Source organism: Gopherus evgoodei, chromosome 7 (assembly GCF_007399415.2).
Source record: "Gopherus evgoodei ecotype Sinaloan lineage chromosome 7, rGopEvg1_v1.p, whole genome shotgun sequence".
In the NCBI taxonomy this organism is placed as follows: domain Eukaryota; kingdom Metazoa; phylum Chordata; order Testudines; family Testudinidae; genus Gopherus; species Gopherus evgoodei.
Window position 1 is genome coordinate 88,348,814 of NC_044328.1, and position 13,775 is coordinate 88,362,588.

General features: G+C 42.7%; 1 protein-coding gene across 5 annotated transcripts in view; it reads left to right on the forward strand.

The window, feature by feature from the left end:
- Positions 1-13,775, forward strand: part of PRKCD (protein kinase C delta) — a 135,498-nt gene that overhangs the window by 88,551 nt on the left and 33,172 nt on the right. For all 5 annotated transcript variants that reach the window (XM_030570367.1, XM_030570366.1, XM_030570370.1 and 2 more), the window contains exon 4: positions 168-228. In XM_030570367.1, coding sequence (XP_030426227.1) covers positions 168-228 — 61 coding nt within the window. The remainder of the gene's footprint in view (positions 1-167; positions 229-13,775) is intronic.

The window sequence follows — 13,775 nt, forward strand, 5'->3', positions numbered from 1 at the left end:
AACGTCTGTTAGTCTATAAGGTGCCACAGGATTCTTTGCTGCTTTTACAGATCCAGACTAACGCGGCTACCCTCTGATACTAATTCTATTGGGAAATATCTATTAAACTAAATCACTGTGATTGTCTTATCAACCCAATAATTCACTATTGGTCTTTCCTCTCACAGCTTGACTTGCAACCTCAAGGGAAGGTATTGATGGCTGTGCAATATCTTCTAGAAGATACAGGTAAAGTAAACATTTTATTTTTGTCCAGTACCAACATTTGTAACGTTTTCTTATATTTTGTTTTCTACAAATGAAATCACATTGTGGAAAGTGCATTGTTCCAGAAAAATTGTACTCAGTGAAATTTTCTAATGTATGAAGTTATACTTTTGTAATTCCATCACTTTATGCAAGACAAGTGTTGGGTGCATATCTAATGTATCTATCTCAGATACTTATATAGCCTCCACTGCGGTAGCATTTAAGCACTTTACAATCTTTAATGTATCTTGGCTGACAACACCTCTGTGAGGTAAGGAAGTGCTGTTCTGGAATTGAGGTACGGAGACGTTAATTGACTTGTCCACAGTTACATGGGAAGTTTGTGGTGGAGCAAGGAACTGAACACGCATCTTCCAAGTCCCAGGGTAGTGTTCTGACCACTGAAGCTAAAAACCATATGACTGAGTGAAATAACTGAATGTGTGTCAACATGTGAATAAAGTCAGTGCTGTACCATTTTATTTTTAAATGCTGTAAATTTTGTATATATTGGGAAGAAATGAATATAGTTTATGGAGGAAAACTAGGGGTAACGGGATACAATTAAGGAAGGGGACATTTAGGCTGAAAAATGGGGAACGTTTCCTGACAGGTTGTAAATAACTTCCTAGAGGAAATTGATAGAAACCTCATCACTTGGGATGTTTTAAACTCAGACTGAACAGTGGACTTTTAACAGTCCTGCACTTGCAGAGAGATGAGCTGAATTACCTACCACTGATAGTTCTCATCTGTCTCTGTCTTCTGTGGTTTTATACTGTGTGTTCAGTAAATTAGAAGCCGTAGCACTGTGATCCACTCTGTCTCCAAAATAATTGTGCCTATTTGGAGATGGCAAAAAGATTCATGTCATAGTTGGAATGAAACTCTGCTTGTTTCATTTCTACTCACATGCCTGAGACTAGAAGAGTTTAATACAGTTTGAATTTCATTTCAAAATATTTGCACAACACTAATTAGGACACTTTCACCTCCAGATCATCAGTTCAAATCCCATATAGTTTGGAAATGCTTTTGTTATAACCTTATTCCCAGATTCTGGACCTTAGCGTCCAAAATATGGGGGTTAGCATGAAAACCTCCAAGCTTAGTTACCAGCTTGGACCTGGTACTGCTGCCACCACCCAAAAAATTAGAGTGTTTTGGGGCACTCTGGTCCCCCTGAAAAACCTTCCCTGGGGACCCCAAGACTCAAATCCCTTGAGTCTCACAACAAAGGGAAATAATCCTTGTTCCCTTCCCCCCTCCAGATGCTCCTGGAGAGATACCCAGACACAAGCTCTGTGAAACTACGCAGAGTGATTCCCCCTCTCCGTTCCCAATCCTGGAACAAAAGCACTTTCCTCTTCACCCAGAGGAAATGCAAAATCAGGCTAGCAATCCAACACACAGCTCTCCCCTTGATTTCTTCCTCCCACCAATTCCCTGGTGAGTACAGACTCAATTTCCCTGAAGTAAAGAAAAACTCCAACAGGTCTTAAAAGAAAACTTTATATAAAAAGAAAGAAAAAATACAAATGCTCTCTCTGTATTAAGATGATACAACACAGGGTCAATTGCTTAAAAGAATATTGAATAAACAGCCTTATTCAAAAAGAATACAAATCAAAGCACCCAGCACTTACATTCATGCAAATACCAAAGAAAAGAAACCATAGAACTTACTATCTGATCTCTTTGTCCTTACACTTAGAAACAGAAGACTAGAAAATAGAACTACTTCTCCAAAGCTCAGAGACAGCAGGCAAGCAGACAAAAGACTCAGAGACACAATTCCCTCCACCCCAAGTTGAAAAAATCCAGTTTCCTGATTGGTTCTCTGGTCAGGTGTTTCAGGTGAAAGAGACATTAACCCTTAGCTATCTGTTTATGACACGCCCCCCAAATTGCAGACAGTGGGGAAGCTCACTGGCGGCAATTTCCTTCTAGAACTTGAAAATAAACAGATTAATACAACACATGCACCTTTACATATACTACTAAGTATATAACTAACAGACTTTTACATTTTAAGAACACTTTTTAACTACTGGATTCTGGGAAACTCTCACGGGAGAGTGCATCAGCAACTTTGTTAGAAGCTCCTGTGATGTGTTGAATTTCAAAATCAAAATCTTGGAGAGCTAAACTCCAACGAAGAAGTTTCTTGTTGTTCCCCTTGGCAGTATGAAGCCACTTTAGTGCAGCATGGTCAGTTTGTAGTTGGAACCGCCGTCCCCAAACATATGGGCGTAGCTTTTCCAGGGCGTACACAATGGCATAGCATTCCTTTTCACTGACTGACCAGTGACTTTCCCTCTCAGACAGTTTCTTGCTGAGAAACACGACAGGATGGAAGTTGTGATCTGTTGCTTCCTGCATGAGCACTGCTCCTATACCACGCTCAGATGCATCCGTGGTTACTAGGAATGGCTTGTCAAAGTCCGGGGCCCTGAGCACAGGGTCCGACATGAGCGTTGCCTTAAGCTGGGTAAAGGCTTTTTGACACTCATCAGTCCACTTAACGGCATTTGGCTGGGTCTTTTTGGTTAGGTCGGTCAATGGGGCAGCGATTTGGCTGTAGTGTGGTACAAATCGCCTGTAGTATCCGGCCAAGCCTAAGAAGGATTGGACCTGTTTCTTTGACCTTGGGACAGGCCACTTTTGGATAGCATCCACTTTGGCCTGTAGGGGGTTTATGGTTCCTCGACCCACCTGGTGCCCCAGGTAAGTCACTCTGTTTTGGCCTATTTGACACTTTTTGGCCTTAACAGTTAGTCCTGCCTGCCTGATGCGCTCAAAGACCTTTTCCAGGTGGAGTAGGTGTTCGGGCCAGGAGTCTGAAAAAATGGCCACATCATCAAGGTAGGCAACTGCAAATTCTCCCAGTCCAGCTAGTAGACCGTCTACCAGCCTCTGGAAGGTGGCGGGTGCATTTCGAAGGCCGAAAGGAAGGACATTGAATTCATACACCCCCGCATGGGTGACGAATGCTGACCTCTCCTTGGCAGGTTCATCTAGCGGTACTTGCCAGTACCCCTTGGTTAAGTCTATTGTAGAGATGAACTGGGCACGTCCCAACTTTTCCAATAGCTCATCGGTACGTGGCATTGGATAGTTGTCTGGACGAGTTACAGCATTTAGCTTACGGTAGTCCACGCAAAAGCGTATTTCCCCATCTGGTTTGGGTACCAGAACCACTGGAGATGCCCATGCACTGGTAGATGGGCGGATTATACCCATCTGTAGCATGTTTTGGATCTCCCGTTCTATAGCAGCTTGGGCATGAGGAGACACCCGGTAGGGTGGGGTTCTGATTGGGTGAGCATTACCTGTATCAATGGAGTGGTATGCCCGTTCAGTCCGTCCTGGGGTGGCTGAGAACAATGGGGCGAAGCTAGTGCACAGCTCCTTGATTTGTTGCCGCTGCAGACGTTCCAGGGTGGTTGAGAGGTTCACCTCTTCCACGCCACCGTCTTTTTTCCCGTCGTAGTAGACACCGTCAGGCCACTCAGCATCATCTCCCTGGACTGTAAACTGACAAACCTGTAAGTCTCTGGAATAGAAAGGCTTGAGAGAATTAACATGGTACACTTTAGGCTTTAGTGGGGAATTGGGAAATGCTATGAGGTAGTTTACAGCTCCCAGGCGCTCTTGGACCGTGAATGGCCCTTCCCATGATGCTTCCATCTTATGGGCCTGTTGCGCCTTCAAGACCATAACCTGGTCTCCTACCTTGAAGGAACGTTCTCTGGCATGTCTGTCATACCAGGCCTTTTGCTCTTCTTGAGCATCCTTTAGGTTCTCTCTAGCAAGGGCTAAAGAGTGTCGGAGGGTGCTTTGTAGGTTGCTTACAAAGTCCAGAATGTTAGTTCCTGGAGAAGGCGTAAACCCCTCCCATTGCTGCTTCACCAACTGTAATGGCCCCTTAACCTCGTGACCATACACAAGTTCAAATGGTGAAAACCCTAAACTGGGATGTGGTACAGCCCTGTAGGCAAACAGCAACGGCTGCAACACTAGGTCCCAATTATTGGAGAATTCGTTGATGAATTTTCGTATCATGGCCCCCAAAGTTCCATTGAACCTTTCCACCAGGCCATTGGTTTGATGGTGGTACGGGGTGGCAACCAAGTGATTCACCCCATGAGTTTCCCACAGTTTTTCCATGGTCCCTGCCAGGAAATTAGACCCTGAATCTGTAAGGATGTCGGAGGGCCAACCTACCCTGGCAAAGATGTCTGTTAGGGCCAGGCACACAGTGTTAGCCCTGGTGTTGCCTAGAGCTACTGCTTCTGGCCATCGGGTAGCAAAGTCCACTAAAGTCAGTACGTACTGCTTTCCTCTGGGCGTCTTTTTTGGGAAAGGGCCCAGAATATCCACAGCTACTCGCTGAAATGGGACCTCAATTATGGGGAGTGGCTGGAGAGGAGCCTTGACCTGATCTTGAGGCTTACCCACTCTTTGGCATACCTCACAAGACCGGACATACTTGGCAACATCCTTGCCCATCCCCTCCCAGTGGAAGGACTTCCCCAACCGGTCCTTGGTTCTGTTCACCCCAGCATGGCCACTGGGATGATCATGGGCTAAGCTTAAGAGCTTCCCCCGGTACTTAGTTGGAACCACCAACTGTTTTTGCGGCTGCCATTCTTCCCGGTGTCCACCAGAAAGAATTTCCTTGTATAAAAGTCCTTGGTCTATAACAAACCGGGATCGATTAGAAGAGCTGAGAGGCGGTGGGGTGCTCCGTGCCGCCGCCCACGCTTTCTGAAGGCTGTCATCTGCTTCCTGCTCAGCCTGGAACTGTTCCCTTGAGGCTGGGGTCACCAGTTCTTCCTCAGACTGTGGACTTGGGCTTGGTCCCTCTGGAAGCGATGTAGGTGATGGGGTTGTTTCCGTTGCTGGTGAACCGCTCTCCGCTGGTGCACCTGAGGGTATTTCAGGCTCTGGCTGAGCCTTTTGGGTATGGCTGTCTTTTGCTTCTGCCAGTTCTGGCTTGCTGGCGCCCTCTGGCGTTGAGTTTGAAGATGTGGTTGCACTTGCTGGTGCTGGTTGCTGTTCCAGTTCCGGGCCTGGGACTGGAGATGCTGTGGCTGTTTCAGTGGTAGGCATGGAATCCGGGTCCACTGCCTCTGTCTGGGTCTCTGGTAACACAGACGGGGCTTCTGTGGACGGCTCAGGAACAGGAATGGGTCTGGAAGCTTGCCTGGTTTGGCTACGGGTAACCATTCCCACTCTCTTGGCCCGCCTCACCTGGTTGGCCAAGTCTTCCCCCAGTAGCATGGGGATAGGATAATTGTCATAGACTGCAAAAGTCCACATTCCTGACCAGCCTTTGTACTGGACAGGCAGTTGAGCTGTAGGCAAGTCTACAGCTTGTGACATGAAGGGGTAAATTGTAACTTTGGCCTTTGGGTTGATGAATTTGGGGTCAACGAAGGATTGGTGGATAGCTGACACTTGTGCCCCCGTGTCTCTCCACGCAGTAACCTTCTTTCCGCCCACTCTCAAATTTTCCCTTCGCTCCAAGGGTATTTGAGAGGCATCCGGGCCTGGGGATCTTTGGTGTGATGGTGGTGTAATGAATTGCACTCGCATGGTGTTCTTGGGACAGTTGGCCTTGATATGTCCCGGTTCATTACACTTAAAGCATCTTCCATCTGATGGGTCACTGGGCCGAGGTGAGTTACTGGAGACTGGTGAGGTTGAAGAGTAGGGTATCTGTGGCTTTACTTGGGTGGTATGGAGGGTCTTTGGCTGTCCTCGGTTGTAGGGTTTATGGTCTGTGTGCCCCCTGGGGTAATCGTTCCCCTTGACAGTAGCTTTTTTGCTTTCTGCCAGTTCCATCCATTTGGCTCCAATCTCCCCCGCCTCAGCGATAGTTTTGGGATTTCTATCTTGTATGTACCGTGTGATGTCTTCAGGAACACCATCCAAGAACTGCTCCATTTGTATGAGGAGGTTCACTTCTTCCAAGGTTTGAATGTTGTTTCCTGTTAACCAGGCCTCATAGTTTTTTGCAATGTAGTAGGCGTGTTTGGGAAATGACACCTCTGGTTTCCATTTTTGGGTTCTGAAGCGCCGACGGGCATGATCTGGGGTTATCCCCATCCTGTATCTGGCCTTGGTTTGAAAAAGTTTATAGTCATTCATTTGCGGCTTGGGCATTTCAGCTGCCACCTCTGCTAAAGGTCCACTGAGGTGTGGCCTTAATTCTACCATGTACTGGTCTTCGGGGATGCTGTACCCAAGACAGGCTCTTTCAAAATTTTCCAAGAAGGCCTCGGTGTCATCACCTGCCTTGTAGGTGGGAAATTTCCTGTGCTGTGGAGCAATAATTGGCGCCGGGTTGTTAGGGTTGGCTGGCACATGCAGCCCAGCTTTTGCCATCTCCAGTTCATGTTTTCTCTGTTTTTCCTTCTCTTCATTCTCTTTTTGTTGTTTTTCCATTTCTTTTTGTTGTTTTTCCATTTCTTTTTGGTGCTTTTCCATTTTTTTTTGGTGCTTTTCCATTTCTCGGCGGTGGGCCACCTCTTCTTCTTCTAGTTTTCTTTTGTGTGCTGCCTCTTGGGCTGCCTGTTCTCTTTGGAAGGCTGCCAGTTTGAGGCTTTCTTCCTTTTCTTTTATCTCCATCTCTTTTTGTTTTATTTCTAGTTCCTGTTTGTGTTTTTCCATCTCTCGCCTGTGTTCAGCTTCTTTGAATTGGTCTTCGGCCTCCATTTTTGTCCTGGTAGACATGGTTCCTGTTTTCTTGTGTTGGGGTGCCCTCCGGTGTTTCTCTTTTGAACTGCAGGCTCTGTTGCCTCCTGAAGTCTGCCTAGCAACAGTGCTTTTTTCCTTTTCTCTCTCTAGCTAATGTTCAATTAAGGGAAACCAGAAAAACCACTTAATTTGCATGCATATAAGTGCTGGTACTTGCCACCTAATGGGAGGGCTATTGCATGACAAAAGACCCTTAACAGTCTTCTCGCTTAATATGCAAACCACAAACTGCTAGAGAGAGCAGAAAAAAAAAAATTCTCTCTGGTTCCCTTTTAAAACCAAACTGTTTCTCTCTGCTAAAAAGCCCTTAGCAAAGAAAAATATAATATTCCTACTGGCTTCTGGATTCTGTCTATATCCCAACCTACTGCCACCATGACATAACCTTATTCCCAGATTCTGGACCTTAGCGTCCAAAATATGGGGGTTAGCATGAAAACCTCCAAGCTTAGTTACCAGCTTGGACCTGGTACTGCTGCCACCACCCAAAAAATTAGAGTGTTTTGGGGCACTCTGGTCCCCCTGAAAAACCTTCCCTGGGGACCCCAAGACTCAAATCCCTTGAGTCTCACAACAAAGGGAAATAATCCTTGTTCCCTTCCCCCCTCCAGATGCTCCTGGAGAGATACCCAGACACAAGCTCTGTGAAACTACGCAGAGTGATTCCCCCTCTCCGTTCCCAATCCTGGAACAAAAGCACTTTCCTCTTCACCCAGAGGAAATGCAAAATCAGGCTAGCAATCCAACACACAGCTCTCCCCTTGATTTCTTCCTCCCACCAATTCCCTGGTGAGTACAGACTCAATTTCCCTGAAGTAAAGAAAAACTCCAACAGGTCTTAAAAGAAAACTTTATATAAAAAGAAAGAAAAAATACAAATGCTCTCTCTGTATTAAGATGATACAACACAGGGTCAATTGCTTAAAAGAATATTGAATAAACAGCCTTATTCAAAAAGAATACAAATCAAAGCACCCAGCACTTACATTCATGCAAATACCAAAGAAAAGAAACCATAGAACTTACTATCTGATCTCTTTGTCCTTACACTTAGAAACAGAAGACTAGAAAATAGAACTACTTCTCCAAAGCTCAGAGACAGCAGGCAAGCAGACAAAAGACTCAGAGACACAATTCCCTCCACCCCAAGTTGAAAAAATCCAGTTTCCTGATTGGTTCTCTGGTCAGGTGTTTCAGGTGAAAGAGACATTAACCCTTAGCTATCTGTTTATGACAGCTTTGCCATCTGCTGTTTGTTTGACCTACACAAATGGAGCTGATGGACTCAGCCCAGATCTGTTGCTATTAGACTAGTGTTGACATTTAAAAAATCAGTCCCCTAGTTAGCAGTAACGCTTGTTGGAATTCCCAGGAGAGGAACAAAGAACTAAACACATTCATGGGGGAATGATGGGGCAGGAAGGCTGTACTCTTGTTACATGTGGTGTGACTATTCTATGGATAAGACGTACAAGTTTCTTTCTCCAGGGCTCCCCATCTGGCAATTTTCCCTGCACTTGTTACTCTATGCACTCCCATCTGTGGTCCCATAAAGTCCAAATATCTCTTTATCAATTTCCTTCTGGCACTGGAAGAGGAATCTGGACTGGAGGGTGGGTGATATCTCTACAAGTGTGTGGTCTTTTTCTGGTCTCTCAACAATGCATTCATTCAGCCAGAGTTCCTCCAGGCAGCATTCATTGACTTCTTGGACTATTCATATAAATGGGCATTGTCTAGAGTTCTCCATCTCTGAATCCTTTGTTTTGAACCCAAAACTTGCATCCTCATCCCTGCTTTTTTAATTCTTTGTACCCCATACTTAGTTAAATCCTGGGCTGTATACCCCTCCCTTACTTGAGGGATAGACTTTTGTTCTTTGGTGGGCTCCACCTATTTACCCAAGATTCAAATAGGCTGGCATGTTTGACATTTGCACAGAAAAATAAATAAAGGAAAAAAGTATTTTTAGTGGAAAATAATCTGCTGCAGGTAATCCTTTTATGTTCTAGTAATCCTTTTATGTTCTAGTTATACATAAAAGATATTTTAAAAGAGTGTCAAGGAAACAGGAGTTTAAAAGTCAAGCTAAAAATGATTCTGTTGTAGTGAAACTCTTCAACATGAAGTCCTTTTGCACCACATGTACCACCTGTGTGAAACCTACTGTATCGTTACTAAAGATAAAATGTGGTGTGATATGTGTGATCACAGAGTTCTTGTTTGGACATACCATTAATGATTGTTCTCTTAAGTGATAAAACTTTGTAAAGCAACAAAATTTGTGCGAATCTGAAGGACTTGTGAACAGTATATATAAAGCATTCAGATTTTGAAGATTTCTGTTCACAAGTCCTTCAGATTCGCACAAATTTTGTTGCTTTACAAAGTTTTATCACTTAAGAGAACAATCATTAATGGTATGTCCAAACAAGAACTCTGTGATCACACATATCACACCACATTTTATCTTATATACACACATTTTATATATATAAATATATATATATAGTGGTCAACACTATTCCAGTCTGGGTTCAAACTGGCATCAGGGAAGAGTGTTAGGATACATTTATCTTGGTCCACACACATCACTGGTTCACATGCAAGTTTGCTGCAGATTAGAGAGTAGTACTGTGACAACATATGTTTTGACAAACATATGGATAATGCATAGAAATCTGATTGTCTACAGCTTGCAATGTTCTGGGCTGAGAGTGAGCAAAGTGAACATTTTTAAATATGTTATGATGGTTCATTTAACAAGACTGAGGCCTGTCTTTATCTCACTAAGGAGTATGAAAAATAATCATAGTTTGCACTGTAAATACCATAGAATTTTGCAGGTTGTCACACACAAGCCTATACTCTCTTCTCAAAGATTTACTTTAACAGTGATGTGCTGTTATGAAAATTCTCATATAGTATACAGCATGCTATGAGAACTATGATAAATAATTAAAACTAAGTGGCAATTATCAAAACAAATGGAAAAAATAGATGTAATATCATTGTGCTTTTTTGCCTCCTTTGTTAAATAGTAGGTTTCTCAGTTGTTGTGAATTAGTGAAATCATCCTATAATTAACACAGAGAGAGTGTTAATCTGTAGTGTTGTTAAACCTTTGGATAAAGTCAGTATCCAAGACAGTTTGCTCTTTATTCTCATCAATCTAAATCTAAATTCTAAATCTTCCTTTCTCTTTTTGTACTTCATTTTATGATCAGGCAAGTTTGGCAGTTTCAGTAAAACAAAGGTATTTGGAATGGCCATTTTGTGCGTTATATCTAGGGAGTGTTACATATTTTTCAGCATTAATCTTGCCTTTATTATTGCTGACATGACTTCTTGCTGAGAAATTAAAAAGGAACATTAGAAAACTAGGGAGAGCAGAGTGCTAATATTCTTATACTACAGGGGAAAGGCTTGTAGGGGAAACTGGTTTTCCCTGAGGCATTCTATTTTTTCAATTTACACCAGAAAACTAAGGATAAGATTTGTAAAAGTATTTGGATTACAAGTCCCCTTGAAAGACTTGTGCTCCTACGTCACTGAAGTGTTTCCAAAAATTTCACCTTGTTTCTTATACTGTGTAGGGCTTTGTTTTTATAAGATAAATATTATTCCACTAACATAACATATGAGGTGTTTGCTTAATGACAGTTAGAAATACACTTAGAAGTTTAGACCAATTAACACTCTACAGGACGGACACTGCTTCACTTGTTTTGAATTGGGTACTGCATGATCTTTACATCCTCCTGTAATTAGCTCCGAATATATCTTTTTACATAAGAGTTTTGGCTACCTGCTTCTGGGTCATTCTAACCTACATTATAAAAGATATGTGTGACGTTATTGACATAAACTGTGACCATATAGATCATTGTTGCAACCAGGGTCCTATGGTTGCACCAGTTCTTATATAGAGGACGACAAGTGGGGTGTGTATGAGAAGGTTGTAGTCTTCTGGTTATGATTATGCTGTCTGTATGTTTGTGTCATTTTTGGATTTGAAGTTATGAATATTGGCTATGTACTGTTTTGATTCTAAGTAGCCTCAGTGAAGCATTTGGTCAGCTTCTTGAGAAAGGACTTTTCTCAGTAAGTGCCCAGTCAAGAAACACTTAACTGACAATGGACTTTGGAAAATGCCAATCCACATCTGAGCTTTCCTGGGAATGTTCAAACTAACATGTAAACAATGGCGTCAGCCTGCAAGAAGCTGAATAATTCATAGACATGTGACTTGCCCAGGTGATTGCAAACTCCATCTTGTTGAGGGGGGTTTCCACCCACGAGAGAGAGACTATATAAGAGACTGGAAACCCCTCCATTTTGTCGTCAGCTGGCTCAGAAGAGATGCCTGAAAGAAACCGGAACAGAGGACAGTAACTATGGGGGGGGGTGTAAGTGATTGCTGGACCCAGAGTAGGAAGGAGTCTAGTCTGTAAAAGAAGCTTATTGGAACATCTCTGAGGGTGAGATTTACTTGCATTTTGTTTCCTACTGTATTAGGCTTAGACTTGTATTAGGCTTAGACCTACACAGGCAGGGATGCACCAGCTGTAGAATCACACAGAGTCTGCAAACTGCTGTCTGTGAGAAGACTCGGCTAGGAAATCACCCTGCACTCAAGTGCAGCTCCCCTCTGGAAAGTACACCCAAAATAATAATGTCTTGCGCGGTAGAGAAATCTTTACAATGTCAGCTCACAAATTTGCCCCATCCCTCAATGTGGAGGAAGATATGCACAACCTCTTGCCGCCCCCCCCTCAGTTAGAAATTGCACAAACTGGGTTTAATAATAAAACAAGTTTATTAACTATAAAAGACAGATTTTAAATTGTTATAAGGGATAACAAACAGAACAAAGCAGATCACTAAGCAAATAAAACAAAACATGCATACTAAGCTTAAGGTCTTACAGAGACTGGTTTCAAGAAGTAATTTCTCACCCTAAATGTTGTTTTAGGCGCGTTGCAGAGTTTCTGTAGCTTAGAGTTCCAGTTATTTCTCTTTACAGACTAGACTCTGGTCATAGTCTGAACTCAGCCCTTGCCTTTCCCTCAGCTTAGTTCCTTTGTCTCTTCAGGTATTTTCAGCAGTCTTTCTTCTTGGGCAGGAAGGCAACGGAGAAGATCCCTGTTTGCCTTATTCCCCAGCCTTAAATAAGATTTACATAAGGCGGAAATCTTTTGGTTCCCAGTCTTGACCTTCCCCTCCTTTTAGTAGAAAATTACTAGAAGTCCAAGATGGTGTTTAGTATCAGGTGACAGGACCACCTGACCTAGTAGTGGCACAACTAGGAGGAAGGAGAGAGATTAGTATCTTCAAAGTCTTTTTGTTTCTTCCTAATGGCCCATCAAGGCTGATGACCTGTTGTTTGGTGGGTGTCTCCCAAATACACACACGGTTGTAATTGTTACACAGTCAATATTCCTAACTTTAGATACAGAAATGATACATGCATACAAATTGGATAATCACAGTCAGTAAATTATAACCTTTCTGATGATACCTTACAAGATCCATCTTGCATAACATATCTCTGTTATGCCATATTCATATCATAAGCATATTTCCATAAAGAATATGGGGTGTAACGTCACAGTGTTTAATATTGTTAAATCAAATATATTATTACAGAATAGTTTCTTTGGAATAAATTGCTATTAAAATGGTAAGTAAAAAAGGCTGCCTTGAGATATAGCAGTAGCACTTAACTCCTGTTCCTTTGTTGCAGGTTAGGGTCTGACAGGAAGCCTGCTAGATAATTTGGAGACAGAAAGGTCTTCTTCCCAGTCCTTGAAGTTCCTTTCTCAACGACTCTTTAAAACAGTGGCTACAGAGCCCTGACTTTCAGGTACCTGAAGCCACGGCCCCCAAATGGTCCCATCCTGAGAGTTTCTTCTTGCCTTCCATATTACCTTTCTTTTAAAGAGAGAATATTGTGGATAGGACTCAGGTGACTTTTTTTTCATTCAACAGAAAATGGGAATGGGGAGTAAGGCATGTGACCCCCTCACAATCTATAATGTTATGTACTTTCTCCCCAACGCTCATATTGTATAATAGGAAATGAAGTGATGCTCCTGAAAAGCAGCTGCAGCTTAATAGTGTGCAGATGCAATACATTTTGTGCCTTGCTTGACCTTGTTTATTCAAATGTAGTTAATGACCTTATCCAGTAAGAAAACCCAGCGTCACAGTGCATGGTTTAAGACTGAGCCTCACTGTGTGTGAGAGCAGCTTGGAAGCAGTTGGAGTATCTTTTTTTATTTGTTTTGTTTTGTTTGTTTCTGGACTTTGAATTGCCATGCTGATCACTTCAGCTTCTAGGAGAAGGGGTTAGTGAATTATTTTTCTTTTCAGAGTTATAAGTTATATCAGAAGGCAAATGCTTCACAAGTTACTGCCAGCAAATTAGTTGGTCCTGTTGGGAGGAGGGAATATGAATTGCTCAAAGATGTGTGTACACTGCTTTAAATGTAATGCATCTTCTCTACATGTTGTGTGGGGAGTGTTGAGTAACTGAACATGAGATTTTAAGAGGGGGGGATATAATTTAGCTTATTATTTTTCATACTAAGAGACAGATTTAGAGGTGTTCTGCTAACACCATCTGCATGTTGGGTAGGGCTAAATTACAATACAGTGCAATCTCTGTGGTACACAAAGCATGTTTGGCATTCTTGTCTCCTTTTAAAAATAATAATAAACCCCATAATGATGATAAATTAAAAGTCAGAAGATGGCCC